We start from the raw sequence: 22282 nt of genomic DNA, 5'->3' as shown, positions 1-22282 counted from the left end.
AGTAAGTCCCCCTTAATCAGTAATTACTTTAAATGTAAATGGATTAAACTCTCCAATCAAAATACAGAGATAGGCAAGACTGGATTTAAAAAATACAGTATCTAACTATATGCTGTCCATAAGAGTTTCACTTGAGATCCAAAGACCTCAAATAGATTGAAAGTGAAAAGATGGAAAAGGATACTCCATGCAAACGGTAGCTAAAAGAAAGCAGGGGTAGGTATACCAGTATCAGACAAAACAGACTTTAAATTTAAAAAGTTTTCAAGAGACAAAGAGGGACATTATATATTAGTACAAGGTTCAAGGCAGCAAGGACATAGAACAATTACAACATTTTCACACCTAATTACATACCATCAAAATATATGAAGCCAAAAGGGTCAGAATTGAAGGGAGAAATAGACAGGTCTTACAATCATAGTTGGAGATGTCAATACCCCATTCTTAACAATAAACAGAACAACCAGGGGCACCTGGGTGGCTCAGTCAGTTGAGCGTTCCAACTCTTGACCTCAGCTCAGGTCTTGATCTCAGGGTCATGAGTTTGAGCCCCACATTGGGCTCCACACTGGGCATAGAGCCTACTTAAAAAAACAAACAAAACAATGAACAGAGCAACTAGACAAAAAGTAAGTGAGGACACAGAGGACGTAAACAACACAATAAGCCAACTAGATCCAACAGACGTGTACAGAACACTACCCGACAGCAACAGCACACACATCCTTCTCCTGGGCACATGGCACATTTTCCAGGATATACCAGGTGTTAGGCCATAAATTATGTCTCAAGAGATTTCAAAGATAGATATCATATACAGTATCTTCTCCAATCACAACAGGATGAAGTTAGAAACCAACAACAAAAGTAAAACTGGAAAACTCATAAATTTGTGGAAATTAAACAACACACTTTTAAACAATCAATGGATCAAAGAAGAAATCACAAGGAAAATTAGAAAATACTTAAAGACAGATGAAAATGAAGACACAACATACCAAAACTTATGGGATGCAGCAAAAGCAGTATTAAGAGGGAAATGTATAACTATAAACACTTACATTAAAAAACAAGAAAGTTCTCGAATCAATAACCTACCTTTACAACTTAAGTAACTAGAAAAAGAACAAACTAAACCTAAAACTAGCAGAAGGAAGAAAGTAATAAAGGTCAGAGCAGAGATAAACAAAATAGAAATTAGAAAAACAGTAAAGAAAATCAATGAAACCGGGCGCCTGGGTGGCTCAGTTGGTTGGGCGACTGCCTTCAGCTCAGGTCATGATCCTGGAGTCCCAGGATCGAGTCCCGCATCGGGCTCCCTGCTCAGCAGGGAGTCTGCTTCTCCCTCTGACCCTCCTCCCTCTCATGCTCTCTGTCTCTCATTCTCTCTCTCTCAAATAAATAAATAAAATCTTTAAAAAAAAAAAAAGAAAATCAATGAAACCAAAAGTTGTTTCTTTGAAGTGATCAACAAAATTGACAACCTTTTAGTTAGCTGGACTAAGAAAAAAGAGAAGACACAAATTACTAGAATCAGAAATGAAACTGGGGACATTATTCCAGAAATAAAAAGGATTGTAAGTGAGGGGCGCCTGGGTGGCTCAGTCGGTTAAGCGTCTGCCTTTGGCTCGGGTAGTGATCTCGGGGTCCTGGGATTGAGTCCCGCATCGGGCTCCCTGCTTGGCAGGGAGTCTTTTTCTGCCTCTCCCCCTGCTCTTCTCTCTCTCTGTCAAATAAATAAAAATCTTAAAAAAAAAAAAAAAAAAAAAGGATTGTAAGTGAGTATTGTGAGCAATTGTATGCCAGCAAATTGGAAAACCTAGATGAAATGGTCAAATTTATTTTTAATAACATGTAACACTTCACCTTTGACACACCCACTGGCATTATCTTTTTTTAATTGAGATATAACACACATATAGTGCATAAATCTTAAGTGTACAACTCATTGACTTTTTTTAAAGAATTTATTTTTGGGGTGCCTGGGTGGCTCAGTCGGTTAAGCATCTGCCTTCAGCTCAGGTCGTGATCCCAGGGTCCTGGAATCGAGCCCCGTGTCGAGCCCCAAGTTGGGCTCCCTGCTCAGTAGGAAGTCTGCTTCTCCCTCTCTCTCCCTGACAAATAAATGGATAGAATCTTAAAAAAAAAAAAAAAAAAGTTAAAATATAAAAAACTTTAACCCCCTTTGATCATTAAACGACTAAGATCAAACAAGCAAATAAAAAGACTAGACAAGACACAAAGACCCTGCCACACAATAGGCTCTGTCAAAAATATCAAATGAATAAAAAAGCTCGAGGAACATAAGTATCAAATCATCTTGCAAGTCCCACCTACCATTGAAATTAATAAATGAGCCCTTTATACATTAGACTTTCATGAGTGTTATTGGCATGAGTCAGTCCTTTGGAGCCCAGTCATATCTGCATTTTTAAAATCCCATTTCTGAGATAGACCTTTTTGAAAAATGACCAGATGAAGGTAAAGCCACCCCGTCAGAGCCACCCATTATGCTTGCTGTGATGACATGCTACCATCTTTCTATAAGTTATCACAAAACCTACTTCATAAGGTTGCTGTACTAAAAAGAGTAAGGTACATAAATTAGCACCTAGCACAGCAACTGCCAGAAAGCAGTAATTTAGGAAACCTTAGGTCCCCTGTAGCAGCCACTTTCTGTGCCCTGTATCTTCTCTGCCCCTCTGACTTCAGCTATGGCTGAAGGGGACAGTTCTTTGGAGCTCAGACTCACCTTGTGCTAAATCATCCCAACCTGGGCCTTTTCTGGAGCCTCGGTACTGTCCCTTTCCCACTCTCCTCTCCCATAATCCATTGCTCTTCTTTCATGGGTTTTCCCCAGCCAACACGCCAGCCAAACCTGGACTGTCACAGGAACATGGAGAATTACAGTCCATTGATTTACTGGTCTCTGCCCATTCCTGGAGCAAACCGCTCAAGGGCAGGAACCCTGTGCCGTGCTTGGGATCCGCGGTGTCCAGTGGAAGAGAGAGATGAAAGCAGGTAGGCACTGCACCAAGCTGTGGTAGTCATGGAGGCCGTTCGCCAGTTTTCCTATTTTCTGCCTTCTTCCGGGCACATGGTGGAACTGAATTTCTCAGCACTCTTGAAGTTAGGCATTGCCACATGGCTAAACAGACTGGGCAGGAGAGTCTGCCCTACTCGGGAGCCAGGTTGGTGGCTTGTAGGGCAATTAGTTATATGGCATTTGAGGCAGGGAAGTGATATGATTTCATCAGCATTTCAAAAATATTATTCTGGAAACTATGGAAGGTGAATTGGAAGACCAGTTAGGAGACATTTCTAATCCCTGTAAGAGACCAGGGGTTGGCTACACGGAAGCAGAGCAGTGGGGAAGGAGAGCTAGGACAAGTGTTGAGGGGTAGACCTCGGAGGCCCCTCTGTGCTCTCTGCTGGGCTCTCATCACACCCAGGCTGCCCCCATCTCAGCGCTTACCCCAGCATACTCTGGCTACGTAGTTATTAACTGTAGTCTTCTTGAGGGTAGGAAATGTTTTTTTCTTTCATTTTTTTGTTTTTGTTTTTGTTTCTACAAATTAACGTTTTATTATTTAATTTAAAAGACAGTGAAATATTAGAGAGGTTTTAGCTTCCTGGGAAACCAACAAGAAAAGTAAAATGTGTCCAATAAATAGGTATGGGTATTTAGCTTTTAAAGAGATAGGTTTCTTTTTCAAGAGTTATATTTGGGGGCGCCTGGGTGGCTCAGTCGTTAAGCGTCTGCCTTCAGCTCAGGTCATGATCTCAGGGTCCTGGGATCGAGCCCCACATCGGGCTCCCTGCTCCGCAGGAGGCCTGCTTCTCCCTCTCCCACTCCCCCTGCTTGTGTTCCCTCTCGCTGTGTCTCTCTCTGTCAGATAAATAAATAAAATCTTTTAAAAAAAAAAAGAGTTATATTTGACAGGACAATTTTCTGTATTAAAATGATTGTTCCGGGGCGCCTGGGTGGCTCAGTTGGTTAAGCGACTGCCTTCGGCTCAGGTCATGATCCTGGAGTCCCGGGATTGAGTCCCGCATCGGGCTCCCCGCTCGGCAGGGAGTCTGCTTCTCCCTCTGACCCTCCCAACCCTCCCCCCTCTCATGTGCTCTCTCTCTCAGTCTCTCTCTCTCAAATAAATAAATAAAATCTTTTTAAATAAATAAATAAACAAACAAACAAATAAATAAATAAATAAAATAAAATGATTGTTCTGGGGTGCCTGGGTGGCTTAGTCAGTTAAACGTCTGACTCTTGGTTTCAGCTCAGGTCATGATCTCAGGGTTGTCGGATTGAGCCCCACGTCAGGCTCTGTGCTCAAGGCAGAGTCTGCTTCAGGTTCTCTCTCCCTCTCCCTCTCACCTGCACTCTCTCTCTCAAATAAATAAATCTTTAAAAAAAAAAACCTGAAACTCTATACCCATTAAACACTAACTCCTTGTTCCCCACTCCCCCAGCCCTGGTAAACACCATTCTGCTTTCTGTCTCCATGATTTTGACTGCTCTAAGTATCTCATATAAAAGGAATCATACAGTATTTGTCCTTTTGCATCTGGCTTATTTCCCTTAGCACAAGGTCCTCAAGTTTCATCCATGTTGTAGCATGTGTCAGAATTTCCATCCTTTTTAAGGCTGAGTAATATTCTATTGTATGTGCGTCCACATTTTGCTCATCCATTCATCTGTTGATGGGCATTTGGATTGTTTTCATGTTTTAGCTACTGTGAGTAATGTTGCTGTGAATATGGGTGTACAAATATCTCTTTGAGACCCTGCTTTCAATTCTTTTGGATGTATACCCAGAAGTGGAGTTTCTGCATCACATGGTAATTCTATTTTTAATTTTTTGGGGAACCACCATGGTGTTTTCAGTACCATTTGGTATTCCCATCAACAAGGGTTTCAGTTTCTTCACACCCTCAGCAAATGGGTCTTACTCTCCCTTGAACTACCTGCACTTTCAGCATTGGCACACTGTAGGAACTCATATATTTATTAATTGGATGGGTAAGGGATTTGGTGGCTAAGTATATATGAGGGATGAAGGGCAAAGAGAAGTCCGTATCGAATCCCAAATTTTTAGCTTGGGTGATGGGATGGATGGTGGCACCTATATGGAGAAACAGGTTTGGGGAGAAAGAGAACAGATTCTATCCAGGACATATTGTGTTTTAAGTACCTTTATAACATTCAGGAGAAGATGGATATTCTAGACCCGAAATGGGAGGCAGGTCTGGTGGGAGACAGAAACATGGGAATCTATATCAGTCATGGTTCTCCAGAAAAGCAGAAACATAAATACAAAGAGATTGGGGTGCCTCGGTGGCTCAGTTGGCTAAGCATCTGCCTTCAGCATGGGTCATGATCCCAGGGTCCTGGGATCGAGCCCTGCATCAGGCTCCCTGCTCAGTGGGAAGTCTGCTTCTCCCTCTCCCCTTCCCCACTCCACCCCCGCCATGCTCACTCTCTCTCACTCTCACTCTTGCTCTCTCTCAAATAAATAAAAATAAAATCTTTAAAAATAAATACATACAAAGAGATTTATTTTAAGGAATTGGCTCATGCAATTATGGGGGCTGCCAAGTCCAAAATCCACAGGGCAGGCCAGCAGGCTGGAAACTCAGGGAAGAGTTGATGTTGTGGTCTTGAGTTCGAGTATGTAGAGCAGGCTGGCAGGCTGGAAACTGAAGCAAGATTTCTATGTGATAGTCTTGAGTTTCTCTGGGAAACTTCAATTTTTGCTCCTGGAGCCTTCAACTGATTGGATGAGGCCCACCCACATTATCAACGAAAACCTCCTTTACTTAGAGTCAGCTGAGTGTAGATGTTAATCATATCCACAAAACACCTTCACAGAAACATCCAGAGTAGTGTTTGACTAAAGGACTGGGTACTATAGCCAACCCAAGTTGACACATAAAACTAACCATCACAGAGTCTCCCAGGTGGTAATCCACCTCTTAAGTGCACAAGCTATGGCCCAGGAAGAGCAAGGAGAATAAAAGCCAAGGACACCAACAGTTAAAAGGTGGACAAAGGAAGAGAGCAAGGGGTTGCAGAGGAGCCTGAGGTTGTAGAAGAAAGGGAAGCCGGAAGAAAGAGGTGTCACAGAAACCAGGGGAAGGCGGTGTACCAGACAAGCATGGTCAAATGCGCCCCCGGCTGCAGAAGGCTCAAGTGAGGCGAGCACTGGGAGTCAGGAAGCCTGGGGTGACCTCACAAGCGGCGGCGAGGCCACTACTGGGGAGTGTAAATTGGTACAACTACTTCAGAAGATACTTCAGCATCAGGCAGGGGAGTGGAACATGTGAAGATCCCATCGCCCAGCAGTTCCACTGGTAGGAATACAGCAGTACCCCCCTTTTCCGCGGCAGAAACCCCTTTCCGCAGCAGCATCTCCCCTTATCCGCAGCAGCCCCCCCTTATCTGCAGCAGTAACCCCCTTATCTGAGGCAGCACCACCCCCCTTATCCCTAGTTTCACTTTCCACAGCTGCTATTACCCGCAGTCAACCTCGGTCTGAAAGTAGATGATCCTACTTCCGACAGATCAAGTGGATCAAGTCAACAGGAGCCTAATGCCAGTCATTCATCTCACTTTATCTCTCACGCAGGCGCTTTATCATCCAACGTCCTCACAAGAAGAGTGAGTACAGTTCAATAAGACATTTGAGAGAGAGACTGCATTCATATCACTTTCATTACAGTATATTGTTATAATTGTTCTGTTGTATTATGTTACTCTTGTTAATCTTACTGTTTATAAATTCAACTTTATAAATTTATAAATTATAAATTCAAATTTATAATTTATAAATTATAAATTCAAATTTATAAATTCAACTTTATCATAGGTATGTATGTGTTGAAAAAATAGTTATCTATGGGGCTCGGGACCTCTGTAGTGTCAGACATCCACTGAAGGTCTCGGAACGTATCCCCCACGGATAAGGGGGGCCTACTGTGTACCGATGCTTGCTACTCAAAGCGTGGTCCACAGACCAGCAGCGCGGGCATCACTGGGAGCTTGTAGAAATGCAGAACCTCAGGCGCCATCCAGACCTTCAGACTCAGAATCTGCATTTGAACAAATCTCCAGATGATTCACAGGCACAACAAAGTGTGAGAAGCATTTCATCTTTAAACTTTGTTGCTCGTGTTTAAAAAAGTTTGTAAACTATGTAGGTACATACATATGTAGGTACATGCACATTTTTATGCTACTATCTAAAATTTTCCTGAAATGTTTAAGTCATTGCAAGAAGATGCAATTTCCAGTGTGTTGTAAATACTGACCCTTTACCCTCTCTGATTCATTAAAAAGCCCTTGACCACTCTCTTCTGTAACAATCAGAAATTTCACATGTGCCATTTCTTCTGAATTCATATTTCTCTTTTGACCTACCAAAACATTATCTTACTAAATATGGCTTATGTTTGAAAGTCTTCTATTCTCTGCAATGAAAATATGTATATAGATAAAAATGGATTTTTAGGGGTGCCTGGCTGGCTCAGTGGGAAAAGCATACAAGTCTTGATCTCAAGGCTTGGGTTTGAGCCCCATATTGGGTGTAGAGCTTACTTAAAATAAATAAAATTTCTTTAAAAATTTGAATTTTTAGGAGCACCCAGGTGGCTCAGTCGGTTAAGCATCAGATTCTTGATCTCAGCTTAGGTCTTGATCTCAGGGTCATGAGTTTGAGCCCCATGTTGGGCTCCACGCTGGGCATGGAACCTACTTAAAAAAAAAAAAAAAAAGGAAAATTTAAAATTTCCTGTGGCCTTACAGCTCTAAGTTTCAAACTTTTCCTTCTGGATTAAGTAATTATTATGATTATCATTAAAAATTAATTTGTCAAAACAACATGAATATTTGATAAACTTTGCTAACTAATGATTAAGCATAAAAAATAAAATTAGAGGGGTACCTGGGTGGCTCAGTTGGTTAAACGTCCAACTCTTGATTTCAGCTCTTGATTTCAGGGTCCTGGGATGGAGCCCTGGGTAGGGCTCCGCACTCAGCGGGGATTCTGCTTGAGATTCTCTTGCTCTCCTTCTGCCTCTGCCCCTCCCCCCACTGACACACACTCTCTCTTTCTAAAGTAAATAAATAAATCTTTAAATAAATAAATAAATAAAATTAGATTAGAAGTGCAATTCTAGGGGCACCTTGCTGGCTCAGTCAGTAAAGCATGCAACTCTTGATCTTGGGGTCATGATTTGTCCCACATTGGGTGTAAAGCTTACTCTAATTAATTAATTAATTAATTTAAAAAATAAGTTAGTAATACATAATATTTTTTTTAAAAAGAAGTACAATTCTAAACAAGATGGTTCGGCCACTTTCTTTTCAATTAGTTCATGTATTTATGAACTACATGAATGAACATTACTTATTGCTAGAATTAGACAGGATTCAGCATGAATTCTATTCCTAGTTTTCTTTTTTTTTGAGATTTTATTTATTTATTGTCAGAGAGAGAGAGCACAAGCAAGGGGAGTGGCAGGCAAAGGGAGAAGCAGGCTCCCCGCCAAGCAAGGAACCTGACACAGGACCTGATCCCAGGACCCTGGGATCATGACTCAAGTCAAAGGCAGATGCCCATCCGACTGAGCCACCCAGGCGTCCCCCTAGTTCTCATTTTTATAGATTTAAGAACTGAAAATTTTGTTCACATAAATATGTAGATGTAAATGGAAGGAGTTTTGTCATAGCAATGTCACTAAGTTCTTTGAAATCATACGAAGTTATATACCAAAACACAGTGACTTATCATCAAAAATCAATCAGCTGGTCTCTTCAACAAATGGTGCTAGAAAACTGGATATCCACATGCAAAAGAATGACGTCGAACCCCTATCTCACATTGTATACAAAAATTAACTCAAAATGGTTCAACAACCTAAATACAAGAGTTTAAGAACGGTTAGAAGTTCACAACCTTGGATTTGGCGATTTTTTTTTTTTTTTAGATTTTATTTATTTATTTGAGAGAGAGAGAATGAGAGACAGAGAGCATGAGAGGGAGGAGGGTCAGAGGGAGAAGCAGACTCCCCGCCGAGCAGGGAGCCCGATGCGGAACTCAATCCCGGGACTCCAGGATCATGACCTGAGCTGAAGGCAGTCACTTAACCAACTGAGCCACCCAGGCGCCCCTGATTTGGTGATTTTTTTTAAAGTTTATTTATTTTCTTTAGTAATCTACACACAATGTGGAGCTTGAACTCATGACCCTGAGGTCAAGAGTTGCACACTCTTCTGATTGAGACTGCCAGGCACCCCTAGGTGATTGTTTCTTAGATATGGACACCAAAAGCACAAGCAACAAAAGGAAAAACAGTTGGACATCACCAAAATTTAAAATATTTGTACTTCTAGGGGCGCCTGGGTGGCTCAGTCATTAAGCGTCTGCCTTCGGCTCAGGTCATGATCCCAGTGTCCTGGGATCGAGCCCCACATCGGGCTCCCTACTCAGTGGGGAGTCTGCTTCTCCCTCTTCCTCTGCCTCTGCTTGTGTTCCCTCTCTCGCTGTGTCTCTCTCTGTCAATTAAATAAATAAAATCTTAAAAAAATAAAATAAAATATTTGTACTTCTAAGCACTTTATTACTTTTTTTTTTTTTTTTTTAGTAAGCTCTATACCCAACATGCAACTTGAACTCATTAAGAGTTGCACACTCTGCTGACTGAGCCAGCCAGGTGCCCCAATTTAAAGACATTTCATCAAGAAAGTAAAAAAGACAACCTACAGAATGGGAGAAAATATTTGTAAATCGTGTATCTTATAAGAATCTAGTATCCACTATATATAAAGAACACTTACAATTCAACAACAAAGAGGCAAACAATTAAATTTAAAAATGGTCAAAGGACTTGAATTGATATTTCTCAGAGAAGATATATAAGTGACACCAACAACCACCTGAAAAGGTACTCAACATTGTGAGTCATTAGGGAAATGCAAATCAAAACCAAAATGAGCTACCATTTCATACCCACTGGGATGGCTTAAAATACATATATATGGAAAATAAGTGATAGCTGGGATGTGGAGAAATTGGGATCCTCATACAATGTGCTGGTGGGAATACAGAATGGCTCAGTGGCCTTGGAAAACTGGTGGTTCCTCCAAAGTTAAATATAGAATTACTCAGAAATCTGGGGCACCTGGGTGGCTCAGTCGGTTAAGCCTCTGTCTTCGGCTCAGGTCATGATCCCAGGGTCCTGGGATCGAGCCCCGCATCGGGCTCCCTGCTCCACGGGAAGCCTGCTTCTCCCTCTCCCACTCCCCCTGCTTGTGTTCCCTCTCTCTCTGTGTCTCTCTCTGTCAAATAAATAAATAAAATCTTTAAAAAAAAAAAAAAGAATTACTCAGAAATCCAACTCCTAGGTACATATCCCCAAAAAACTAAAAACAGGTACTCAACAAATACATGTGCATAGCAGCACTAGTCACAGTCGCCAAAAGGTGGCAATGGCCCAAACATCCATCAACGGAGGAATGAACAAACCAGTTGTGGTATATCCATACACTGGAATATCAGTCGGCCATAAAAAGGGAGGGAGTACCAATCCACGTTACAGCATGCATAGACATGCATTACGCTATGTGAAAGAAGCCACACCTGGGGCCACATAGTGCATGATTCCATTTACACAAGATATCCAGCAGAATAGATAGTTCCAGAGAAACAGGACACATACTGGGGATTGCTGAGAGCTGGAGGGAGGAAGGGAGCAACTGTTTAGCAGGTACAGGTTTCTTCTGGGGTGATGAAAATGTTTTCGAACGAGATAGAGGTGGATAGAGGTGGCGGTTGCACAACGTTGTGAATGCATTAAATGCCACTAAATTGTTCACTTCAAAATGGTTAATTTTATGTTATATCTATTTCACCTCAATAATAAAAAGGATAAAACAATAAATAAATCAGCTAACACTCAACTTTGTTGAAAGGACAGAGAAAGTAGCTGACTTGCAGAATGATGTCGCTAGGTCACTCACTTTCTCAGAACCAACACAGATTCTGGAACTGTCCCTTTGGTGCCCTGGTGTTTTGACCCTCTTGAATGCCCCTGGGGCCTAGTTTCTGTGGTAAGGGAGGGCTGGGCAAGGGAATGGGGCAAGTGTTTCTCCTTCACAGGGGTCTCCTCAGGACCCTATGCCTTTTGGGAGAGTCAGATCTGAAAAGGGTTCCCTCACATCTATCCAGGTCCACCTACTTGGACAGTCCTCTTGCACCACAGGGATATAGGTCCCTAGTTTGAAGCCTGCTGCCCTGGAGAAGCTTACATGTCCCACTCAGAGAAGAGTAAAAGAGGGCTCACAGCAGCATTGTTGTGATAACGACCAGTTTAAACAACGCAAATGTGGGGCGCCTGGGTGGCTCAGTCGGTTGAGTGTCCGACTCAATTTCAGCTCAGGTCATCTCAGGATTGTGAGATCCAGCCCCATATCAGGCTCCATGCTCAACAGGGAGTCCGCTGGAGATTCTCTCTCCCTCTCCCTCTGCCCCTCCTGCTGCTTGCTCTTGCTCTCTCTCTCTCAAATAAAAGAATCTTTAAACAACGCAAATGTCCATCAGCAGGACAATGGATTAATTAATTGTGGTGTAAGCATGCAATAGAAAGGAAGTGAATGAATTACAACTATACAACCCAACAAAATCAGAATGAGTTAAAAAGCCTGCTCCAGAAAAAAATACGTAACATATGATTCCATCTATGTGAAGATCGAACACACAAAGCTAAATTTTTTTTTTAGGAATAAAAATGCTATTTTTTATTTAGGAATGCTATTTAGGAATACCTACAACATGCATAGATAGTGAAATTATGAAGACAAGAAATGGACATATACTTAAGAAATTCAGGGTAGAGGTCACCCTGCAGGAGGGGAGAGGGATGCAGTCAGTGTGGAGCCCACAGGACATCTAAGGTCCTGGGAATTTATTTCTTAAGCTGTGGTCAGGTGCCCAGGTATTCTGTTTCATCTGTCTTTTTTTTTTTTTTTTTTAAGATTTTATTTATTTACTTGAGAGAGAGCGCACAAGCAGGGGGAGCAACAGAGGGAAAGGGAGAAGCAGGTTCCTGCTGAGCAGGGAGCCTGATGTGGGGCTCGATCCCAAGACCCTGATATCATGACCTGAGCCAAAGGCAGATGCTTAACCGACTGAGCCACCCAGGTGCCCCTTGTTTTCGTTTGTCTTTAACTCTACATGCTCATTTTATACGTTCTTCTATGTATATAATGTATTCACAATATATATTCTTAGGAGAGAGGATGAGCACGAAGGCGTGGGGGACAGTTGGAATGCTGGCTGTGCTGAGAAGGATAAGGTAAGATGTGGTGGCAGCCGAGAGGGACCAGGCTGAAGAAGGATTTTTTCTTTTAAGGAAGCAAAGTCTTGTCTGGATTTAAAAATAAAGGGGCGAGTATAAAGCCCAGGAGAGCAAGAAACAAAGCAAGGTTAAGAATGGGATGTAGGGGGACGCCTGGGTGGCTCAGTCAGTTAAGTGTCTGCCTTCAGCTCAGGTCCTGATCCCGTGGTCCTGGGATCGAGCCCCGCATTGGGCTCCCTGCTCAGCAGAGAGCCTGCTTCTACCTCTGCCTGCCACTCCCCCATTTGTGCTCTCTCACTCTGACAAATAAATAAATAAAATCTTTAAAAAAAAAAAAAAAGAATGGGATGTAGGAAGGATGGATGGGCTTTCAACAGGCTCTGAAATTAAGGAAAGGGAAATAAGGATGAGCAAAGAAAGAGATGTTTGGAGCGTGAAGGAGGGCACTTCAGTCTGCTGGGAGAAGGGGATAGGGAGAGGGGTGGCGGCTCAGGAATGGGGGGCAGAGGGGCTCTTCCAAGTGCACCAAGGGGCACCAAGAACCCAACTAAAGGGTGCTGCTAGGTCATAGCAGCTGAGTGCTGCATGTGAGTGCTCTCTTGGCTGGACAGGGAGAAAGGGAAGACGAGATGCCTGGAGGTCTCCCTGGAGAGTGGGGCAGGTATACTCACTGTCCCCCAGGAGGGAGAGATCCGAGGGCTACTCAGAGAATGGTGCGCTGGCATTCCAAATTTCAGAAAGGAGGAAGTTCCAGATGCTGTCAATCACCAGAGGGCGAGCCTGACAAGAAAGTGGATGAAATGGAATGAAGATAAAAGTTGTCGGAAGGTCAAACAACTTTGAAGAAACAAATAATATTGGTGGCGGGAGGGCAGGGGAACTGGGTGGGGAGGTAGCAGGAGGCCTTTCAGTACGTACCCTTTTACACTTTCTGAATTTTGTGGGTTTGGGGGTGTTGATTTTTGTTTTATTTTTTTAGTTGGTTGTTTTTCAGGGTTTTGTTTTCGTTACTTTTGGGTTTTGGTTTTGTTTGTTTTGGGAGCGAAGAAAAATAGGCTATTTATTGGTGTGGCATCACCCAGGGGAACGGAGAGCTAATGCTCAGAGGCCTAAGCTCCCCATTGGCTTCCAAGCAGGGGTTTTTAAAGTATGAAAATTCAGGGGTGCCTTCCTTGGTGTCTCAGTTGGTTAAGCGGCTGCCTTTGGCTTGGGTCATGATCAGGGGTCCTGGGATCAACCCGGAGTTGGGCTTCCTGCTCAGTGGGGAGCCCGCTTCTCCCTCTCCCTCTGCCCCTCTGACCCCAGCTCGTACTCTCTCTCTCTCTCAAATAAATAAATAAAATCTTTTAAAAAATAAAATAAAATAAGGGCGCCTGCGTGGCTCAGTCAGTTAAGCATCTGCCTTCAGCTCAGGTCATGATCCTAGGGTCCTGCGATGGAGCCCCACATCGGGCTCCCTGTTCAGCGAAAGCCTGCTTCTCCCCCTCCCCTTGCTCCTCCCCAGCTCACACTCTCTCTGTGTCAAATAAATAAAATCTTAAAAACAAAAAAATAAAATAATAAAATAAAGGGTGAAAATTCAGGGTAAGGGTCTTGGATCATGCTGATTGATTGGCGATTAGGTCGACTATAATATTTCCTTTCTTGATCATCTTCTTCCGTTTGGCATCTCCTTGTCTGGTTCTGGTGCGATTTGTAGTGAGGCGGTCGTTCTGCAGCAGGGGCCTGGTTGTTCCTCTTTAGGGGCCTGGAACTGCAAAACGTTCTCGGCAGATTATGTTTAGTGATGTCACCTCTAGAGTACAAAGGCAGAAGTTTTATATCCTGTGACTATTACTAAGCTGCAAACTATTATTTCTTTTCTTGCAAACGTGGCACATGATGTTTATCATCTCAGGCAGAACAGCATCCCACAGACTTTTCAGAGGCAACAGAATGTGATTTCCTGAGGCAATCTTACAGGTTTCTTTAACAGTAACTACGGGCTACGTGGCTGGTCAGAGGCAGCTATGTCTAAACTGTGGGGTCTGTGGGAGCTTGCAACCCCAGTCTCAGTGCCCCCCATCCTTGTCTTTAGTCAGTCCTCAGTCTTGAGGGATAGGAACTCTAGCTAGTTCCTGTTGAAGAGGGGCAAAGATCACGATTGGAGGAATGAAACTGGTTTGCTCCTGACTGTAAGTCCTCTGGCCTGGCCTAACTTCAAAGCTTTGGACAACCACTAAGTTAATTCCTGCTTTTGCTGCTTTTAAGCAGCAACTCATGCCACATTTATGAGTAGATAAATCATAAAAAGCACAGCCAAGATAGATAATCCCACTTGGGTTAATGCCCAGAGTATTGATCAAATTCCTTGAGCAATCCAGGAAAACAGACCAGAAAACCAATCCCATTCTGTTCCTGGGATTTCAGCAGCAATTTGTTGCAGCCAAGTGGCTTGTTCTCTAATCTTGTCTAGGTGGGTTTCTATTTCAGCTGAGGAATTAATGCAAATGCAGCAGGAAGAGTTAATTACCTTGCATATCCCTCCCTGTCCTGCCAAAATACAATCTAAGGCCATTCTATTGTCCAGAACTACCCAGGCCAAGGAGTCTAATGATTTTTGTTGAGCTATTTTGCTTGAGCAATTTCATTGGCCAGAATTCCCAAGGTGATAGATTTTTTTATCACGTGCTTATGAGTCCTTATTCCCCACCAGGGTAAAAATGTTCTCCCAAATGAATATCAAACGTATTCTCTTGATAAGCAAGCAAGTAATCCCCATCTGGTATTGATTCTCTTTCTGTTCAGTAAAATATGCTTTTTGAGAGCGCCTGCGTGGCTCAGCTGGTCAAGTGGTTGCCTTCGGCTCTGGTCATGATCCTGGAGTCCCGGGATCGAGTCCCACATCGGGTGCCCTGCTCACTGGGGAGTCTGCTTCTCCCTTTGACCCTCCCCCCCTCATGTGCTCTCTCTCTCTCATTCTCTCTCTCAAATAAATAAAATCTTTAAAAAAAAATAAAATAAAATATACTTTTTGAACGTTGAACCATGCAAATGACTCTAAGAAAACTTAAAATAAACCGGACAATTTATTTTTTAATTGGGGTGTGGATTAGGTCATCTGCATGGACACTGGCGGGTCTGAGAGGATGACCTGAGCCAGGTGCCACAGGCCTGGAAGTCAGTTGCTCAGGCAACAAGGAGACCGAGGGAGCAGCAGAGCAGGACTCAGGGTTCTTACAGTGAGGGTAGAGCTGAGTGTGGGTCAAAGAGAGGAAGAGATGTTGGAGGTTTTATTGTAATACAGGAAAAGTTTTATCAGCCTATGGATTTAAGTCCAATATTTCCTATTAGTAGCTCAAGGAATATACCTATTCCAGTCTAGGCTAAGCATATGGCAAAAGTACACTCACTGCCAAAACTACCTTGAACGCCGCAGAGAAATGTGTAACCCTTCCTGTTTGGGATTATCTAGACCACCGCTAGCCTCCATCCATAACCAGGAGTGGTTCTCTAAGCCATGAGCAGGCTAGTCCTCCACCACTTCTCCCAGACATAGACACAAAAATACACACGCCTCTTTTCAGATTGAGCTTTTAAAGACTCATAGCGCTGAAAGAGACTTCATAGGACAACCCCTCCTTTTTTTTTTTTTTTTTTTTAAGATTTTATTCATTCATTTGGGGGACGGGCACGAACAGGGGCCAGAGAGAGAGGGAGAAGCAGACTCCAGGCTGAGCAAGGAGCCCGATGCAGGCTCCAGGGATCATGACCTGAGCCAAAGGCAGACGCTTAACCAACTGAGCCACCCAGGCGCCCCCCTCCATTTTTTGAAGAGAATACTGAAACCTCTGGGATCTTGATGGCCTCCAACCTGAACAGAGCCTAGACCTTCTGTCTCCTACTTGTTTCTTGCTCCCTAGTCAGACTTTATTTCTCATGCCCACTAAGAATCCTGAATTTACCCATCCTTGACACTATGCCAGGGAGTTTAGTACTGCAAGCCAGGGACAGGAGGGTCCCTCATCTCACACTAGCAGAAGTCTGTGACCAAGGGACAAGGATCTAGATCCCCCTACACGGGCTATGTGGTAAAATAGCCCCTACAGCATCTCCCCACCAGGCTGCACAGGAGAAGACAGCCTTGTGCACTACGGTTTGTTTCCATAGAAAACTGTAACGGGGGGGGGGGGGGGCAGTTGGCACTTGAAGGACTCATCAGCTCTCAGCTCTATCTGCCACCCAAGAACCTGTCTTAAATTCCAAGCTGAGGCCCCTCGTCCCATTCACACTCCCCTAGAAAGGAGAAGTAGCAAGAAGGTGACAGGATACAAAACTTTACAAACTTCAGTTCTTACTTTGACAGCCTTTGTATTTCTGATTTCACTGGAGTGTGAACTTTCTTTTGAGAAGTTTGGCAATGAGGGAGAGAAGAGATGAGACAGGGAAACAGAATATCCAGCTAAAGTTCTTTTGAAGATTTTGTAGTCTGTCTCCCAATTAGGCAAAGGGGAAGAGAGCTATCTCTTCTAGCACCTACTGTTTGCCAGGCTCCCTTACACCTCACATTAGCCCTGTGAAAAATCAGGGTCTCCAATTCAAAGACAAAGCTGCTGTGATTCAGAAAATTAAGTAACTTGCCCAAGGGTCTTCTAAAAAACTAATGGAATATGGGGGCACCTGGGTGGCTCAGTTGGTTGAATGTCCAACCCTTGATTTCAGCTCAGGTCATGATCTCAGGGTCCTGGGATGGAGCCCGGGGTAGGGCTTCACGCTCAGCAGGGAATCTGCTTGAAATTCTCTCTCTCCACCCCCTCTCCCTGCCCCTCCCTCCTCTACACTAAATAAATAAATCTTAAAAAAAAAAAAAAAAGGTAGTGGAATATGGCTTTGAGCCTAGGTGTGTCTGACACAAAAGCCAAAGTTCTTTCTCAGATTTATATGGCCTGACTACAAAGGAGATTTCTACAAAGAGGGCATTTTAGAATAAAGAGAACTGGATGGAGGCATAAAAGGCAAGAATTTAAAAGGGAAAGGCAAGAGTCAAGCACCACTAAATACTGCCCCCACTCTCCCACCAAAGGTCATCCCTTTGAGTTCAGGAATTCAGCTTAAGTCAGAAACAAACTTTTTCTGGGTGGATGCTGGCTGAGCTGAAAAGGAATGACTTCAGCAGCCAGTCATTTATTGCATGCCTTTTGTTTGCAAAATATAACCCATAACATAATTCCTGCAATCAAGAAGTTTACAATCTAATGGGGGAAACCAGATATTGAACCCATTATATAACAAGCAGTTTCCTCAAAATTGATGTGTATGAGAAATGCTCTAGTCTCCTGGAGTATGTAACCAACCAATCCAACTAATGGGAAACAGGGGCTTTTTCACCTGGACTTGGATGGGTAGGGAAGTGACTGTGCAGGAAAGGGGGCAGGGCAATCTCCAAGGTGCTAATAAATGCTGTTGGCGAAGCTGTGGAGACCGCAGGTTAGTTGGGAGTGAGAGAGAAAGAGAAGGCAGAGGTGCAGAGTTGAGGAGAGGTTTTGTTTAGGGCGATGGAGCTCTGACCTTGCCAGCCCCGCCATCGGAAGGACAGCGGCAGTAGGAAAGATTAAAGATGGTAAAATCGTACTGATACAAATAATCGCACAATTAGAAGAATTAGTACTAGGGCTAATTATACAGTAGGGGTGAAATGGGCAAGGTCATCGACAGTACACACAAGCGGAGGACGTTTGCCTTGCCAAGAAGTAGGATCAATTCTAAGAATGGAGAAGAAGGTCGGATGGGTGTGATGTTACACTATCGTGAGACAGAGAAAAGTGGAGGGTACTGGATTGTTTCTTTAGGAAGTCAAAACTTCGTTTAGGCCAGGAGGTCTGGGGTGGTCACTAGCTTCCGAAGAGTTGAAAGAGTCTCGAAGTGTGGACAGAGGGGCTGTGAGCATACGCAACAGAGGATGCACCGCGTGGGCAACAGCGACCAACAGCTCCGATAGCCGTGGGGCGGTCTGGGTCCCTGGGAGGGGCTGCGACTGCAGCCCTGTCCCGCACAGCACAGCTGGGCCGCAGCGGCACCACCCCTGTGAGCAGGTGGCAGCACCGTCGGCGGGAGCGGGCCAGGCGGGGAGCACCGCAGCCGGAGAGCGCAGGCGGGGGCGCGCGCCGGGGGGCGCGGAGCGGAGGGCGCCGCGGGCCGCCGGGAACGGGGGGCGGGCCCGAGCAAGCGGGCCTCCGCGCGGCACTTGGCACGCACGCGCAGACAGGCCGCGGGGCCCGGAGGCACAGAGGAGGGGGAGCGAGAAAGGGGGGTGTGGAACGTATTTCCGCTCTGGCGGACAAATAATACCGGCCAAAGGGGAGGCCAGGCCATCCGGCCCTTTAACCGTGTGGGGGGGCTGCTGAAGAAAGGGGGGTCGGGAAAGGGGGAATCCTGCTCCTTTAATTCCCTCCCCTCTTCCTCCAACCCGAGTTCTCGCCGACGCTGAGGCGCGCGGGGCCTGGAACACACTGCACGAGCCGCCCCCGCCCCTCCCTCCTTACGCCCACGCGGAGCTGGCCCCGCGCGCGCGCCTCGTGCACCCCCGCGCCTGCGCGCTGCCCAGGCCCTGCCCGTGTTTGGGGGCGCTGCCAACCCCGGGGGGGGGTGGGGGAAATAGGGGGGGAAAAAACAGCGCGCGGAACCGGGCCAGGTGAGAGGCGCGTGCACTCAGGGTCGTGGGGTTGGGGGGGCGTGCCACGGAGCTCTGAACGTGGGGGGGGCGTGCACGAAGCGTGCAGGCGGCCGGGGGAGGACGTGAAAAGCGCGTGCAAACGTGCAAGGGGGGGCGGAGGAATGAAGCAGCGGGGAAAGGGGGCGGGGTGAGAAGAGGCTGCAACCCGGGCCACCCGGGAGCCCAGAGCCCCAGGCCTCTGCTCCCGGTTTCTCCTACCTTCCCCGTGGGCGCGCGGGCTCGCCCGGTCCTCGCGGGCGGTCGGGCTGGGGGTGTGGACGCCGCTGCCCCGCCCCCGGGAACCACGCCTCCGTCCTCTCGGAGGGACAGCGCTTCCCCAGGGACTGGGGAAACTGAGGAAGAGGCCTGAAGACTGGGAGATCTGAAGCTGGGAGGCTGGGCAAAAATGGGGGCGAGGGGCCTGGAGCCTTGGCTTAGGAGAGCCAGAGACCTTTGTCTCTGACCGGTTTCCTTCCCAACCAGGGTTGCCCACCCCCGCCACAATGGCCTCTGGGGTGGAAGTCCTGCGCTTCCAGCTGCCCGGCCACGAGGCCGCTACCCTGCGGAACATGAACCAGCTCCGCGCAGAGGAGCGGTTTTGTGACGTGACCATTGTGGCCGACAGCCTCAAGTTCCGTGGCCACAAGGTCATCCTGGCCGCCTGCTCGCCTTTCCTGAGGGACCAGTTCCTGCTGAACCCCAGTTCTGAGCTGCAGGTCTCCCTGATGCACAGTGCGCGCATCGTGGCCGACCTGCTCCTCTCCTGCTACACGGGCGCTCTGGAATTCGCTGTCAGGGACATCGTCAACTACCTGACGGCTGCCTCCTACCTGCAGATGGAGCACGTGGTGGAGAAATGCAGGAACGCCCTCAGCCAGTTCATTGAGCCCAAAATAGGCCTCAAAGAGGACGGGATCAGCGATGCCAGCCTTGTGAGCAGTGTCAGTGCCACCAAATCCCTCCTCCCTCCTGCCAGGACCCCAAAACCAGCCCCCAAGCCCCCACCCCCACCTCCTCTACCCCCTCCACTCCTACGGCCTGTGAAACTGGAGTTCCCCCTGGATGAGGACCTGGAGCTGAAGGCCGAGGAAGAAGATGAGGACGAGGACGAGGACGTGTCTGACATCTGCATCGTCAAGGTGGAGTCGGCCCTGGAGGTGGCACACCGGCTCAAACCTCCCGGAGGTTTGGGAGGGGGTCTGAGCATCGGAGGCTCCGTGGGCGGCCACCTGGGAGAGCTGGCTCAGAGCAGCGTGCCCCCCAGCACTGTGGCCCCACCGCAGGGTGTAGTGAAAGCCTGCTATAGCCTGTCCGAGGACGCAGAAGGGGAGGGTTTGCTGTTGATCCCTGGAGGCCGGGCCAGCGTGGGGGCCACCTCGGGCCTGGTGGAGGCAGCAGCGGTGGCCATGGCTGCCCGGGGGGCGGGGGGCAGCCTGGGGGCAGGGGGCAGCAGGGGACCCCTGCCTGGGGGCTTTTCCAGTGGAAACCCCCTAAAGAACATCAAGTGCACCAAGTGCCCGGAAGTGTTCCAGGGCGTGGAGAAGCTGGTCTTCCACATGCGGGCGCAGCACTTCATCTTCATGTGCCCACGCTGCGGCAAGCAGTTCAACCACAGCAGCAACCTCAACCGCCACATGAACGTGCACCGCGGCGTCAAGTCGCACTCCTGTGGCATCTGCGGCAAGTGTTTCACGCAGAAGTCCACGCTGCACGACCACCTCAACCTCCACTCCGGAGCGAGGCCCTATCGCTGCTCCTACTGCGACGTGCGCTTCGCTCACAAGCCCGCCATTAGGCGGCACCTCAAGGAGCAGCATGGCAAGACAACGGCAGAGAACGTGCTGGAGGCCAGCGTGGCCGAGATCAACGTCCTCATCCGCTAGCGGGGCAGGCTCGGAGGCCAGGAGGCAGGGGTCCCTGGGCTGAGTGGGAAGGGAGCTCCCTGGCCCAGGAGAATGGGGGGGTGGGAGGGTCGGGATCAGGCAGGTACGGTGGGGGAACCTGAGCAGACACATCCTGAGGGAGGGGCTGAAGATTCCCTGGAGAGAAGACCCCTGTCTTTTCAGAAGAAAAAAAGAGAGGGAGAGGGTTCTTTGAGAAGGCCAAGGGGATATGGCCTCCCAGAGAAAAATTTTCTTCTCTTAGAGGTGCATGGATATGTGGAGGGAGGGAAAGGGTCTTATAGATTGAGAAGAAAAAAAGAGGAAAATGCTTTATTCCTGGTTAAGGCTGCCCAGGGAGAGGTTCTGATATTTCTTGAGATGGGGGGTGGGTGGGTGGGAATTGGGAGGGAATTTGGCAGGAGGCAGCTTACATGCTCCTGCATAGAATAGATCCTTGGGAGAGGGAGTGGTAGGGGGAAAGGATTATTGAATCCCAGAAAAGGAAGTGGGGAGACAGTTCTTGCATGCTGGGGGAATGGGACTGTGGGAAAAGGCTCACCGAAACTCTAGGGAGAACCATGTCAGGTGCCAGGTAAGAGAACTTGGGGGTGAGCATCCTGGGTAGATATGGAAAAGTGGGGGACAATAGCAAGAAGGATGAATAGTGGTGGGGGTGGGGGTAGGGCACTTAGATGAAAGGATACAAGGAGGGCTGTTGGGAGGGGAGGGAGAGGAGTAGAGACATACAGTATTTTTTAAGAAAAAAACGTATTTTTTAGGATTTTTTCTGGAGTTTGGGGTTTTAGTTTTTCTGCTTTTGTTTTCCACAAAATAAATAAAAAAAAAAAAAGCCAAACACTTTTTTTCTTTATACTCTGTCTGGCAACTGCGTGTATATGACTATCCCACCCTAGACAGCGTCTCCCTCCTTATTGCATTTGCTCAATACTCCGCAAAGCTCATGCAGGTCCCATGCCTGAAGAAGACTTGACAAGAGCAGGGGATTGTGACAAGTGGGCTTCTCTGGCTGGAGACCCTCCCAGTTCTGCAACCTCAGCACCTCTAACAGGTATCTCACGCTTATGTTCTATGATTGGCCATGGTGATAACACACAACTTCCCCTTCTATTACAAGAGTTTAGTATCAGCCCTAGGGATGAGCTATAAAGGTGATCATTATGCCCACCAAAATTGTAAGCAGGAACCTATGTTTGGGCATTTATGTTCTGACGAAAGGGTACATGTCCTCTGAAAAGCTAAAAAAAACCCACTATGCTTGGATCAGGGTTATGGAGAAGACTACAAGTCCCACAAAGCTCTGGAATAGTTCTTAACCAAAGAGAACTAC

At 46.5% G+C, this 22282-nt stretch overlaps 1 protein-coding gene and 1 long non-coding RNA gene across 2 annotated transcripts; one reads left to right on the top strand and one right to left on the bottom strand.

Moving 5' to 3' along the window:
* Window positions 1-5439: 5439 nt before the first annotated feature.
* On the bottom strand, window positions 5440-19390 carry LOC129045569 (uncharacterized). The gene is made up of 3 exons (XR_008505508.2): window positions 19271-19390; window positions 13032-13140; window positions 5440-5703 (listed from the first exon to the last, which is right to left on the bottom strand). It is a non-coding gene; the product is annotated as an uncharacterized LOC129045569 (long non-coding RNA).
* On the top strand, window positions 18795-21328 carry ZBTB12 (zinc finger and BTB domain containing 12). The gene is made up of 2 exons (XM_045866607.3): window positions 18795-19030; window positions 19535-21328. Exon 2 carries the CDS (start codon window positions 19555-19557, stop codon window positions 20932-20934), a length of 1380 nt encoding a protein of 459 aa, XP_045722563.1. The 5' UTR covers window positions 18795-19030; window positions 19535-19554; the 3' UTR covers window positions 20935-21328.
* The last annotated feature ends 954 nt before the right edge of the window (window positions 21329-22282 follow it).

The sequence above is a fragment of the Mirounga angustirostris genome, unplaced genomic scaffold (assembly GCF_029215605.1).
Source record: "Mirounga angustirostris isolate CCGP_5_RB_7025 unplaced genomic scaffold, mMirAng1.0.hap1 SCAF_8, whole genome shotgun sequence".
Lineage (NCBI taxonomy): Eukaryota > Metazoa > Chordata > Mammalia > Carnivora > Phocidae > Mirounga > Mirounga angustirostris.
This window is presented reverse-complemented; position numbering and strand designations above follow the sequence as displayed.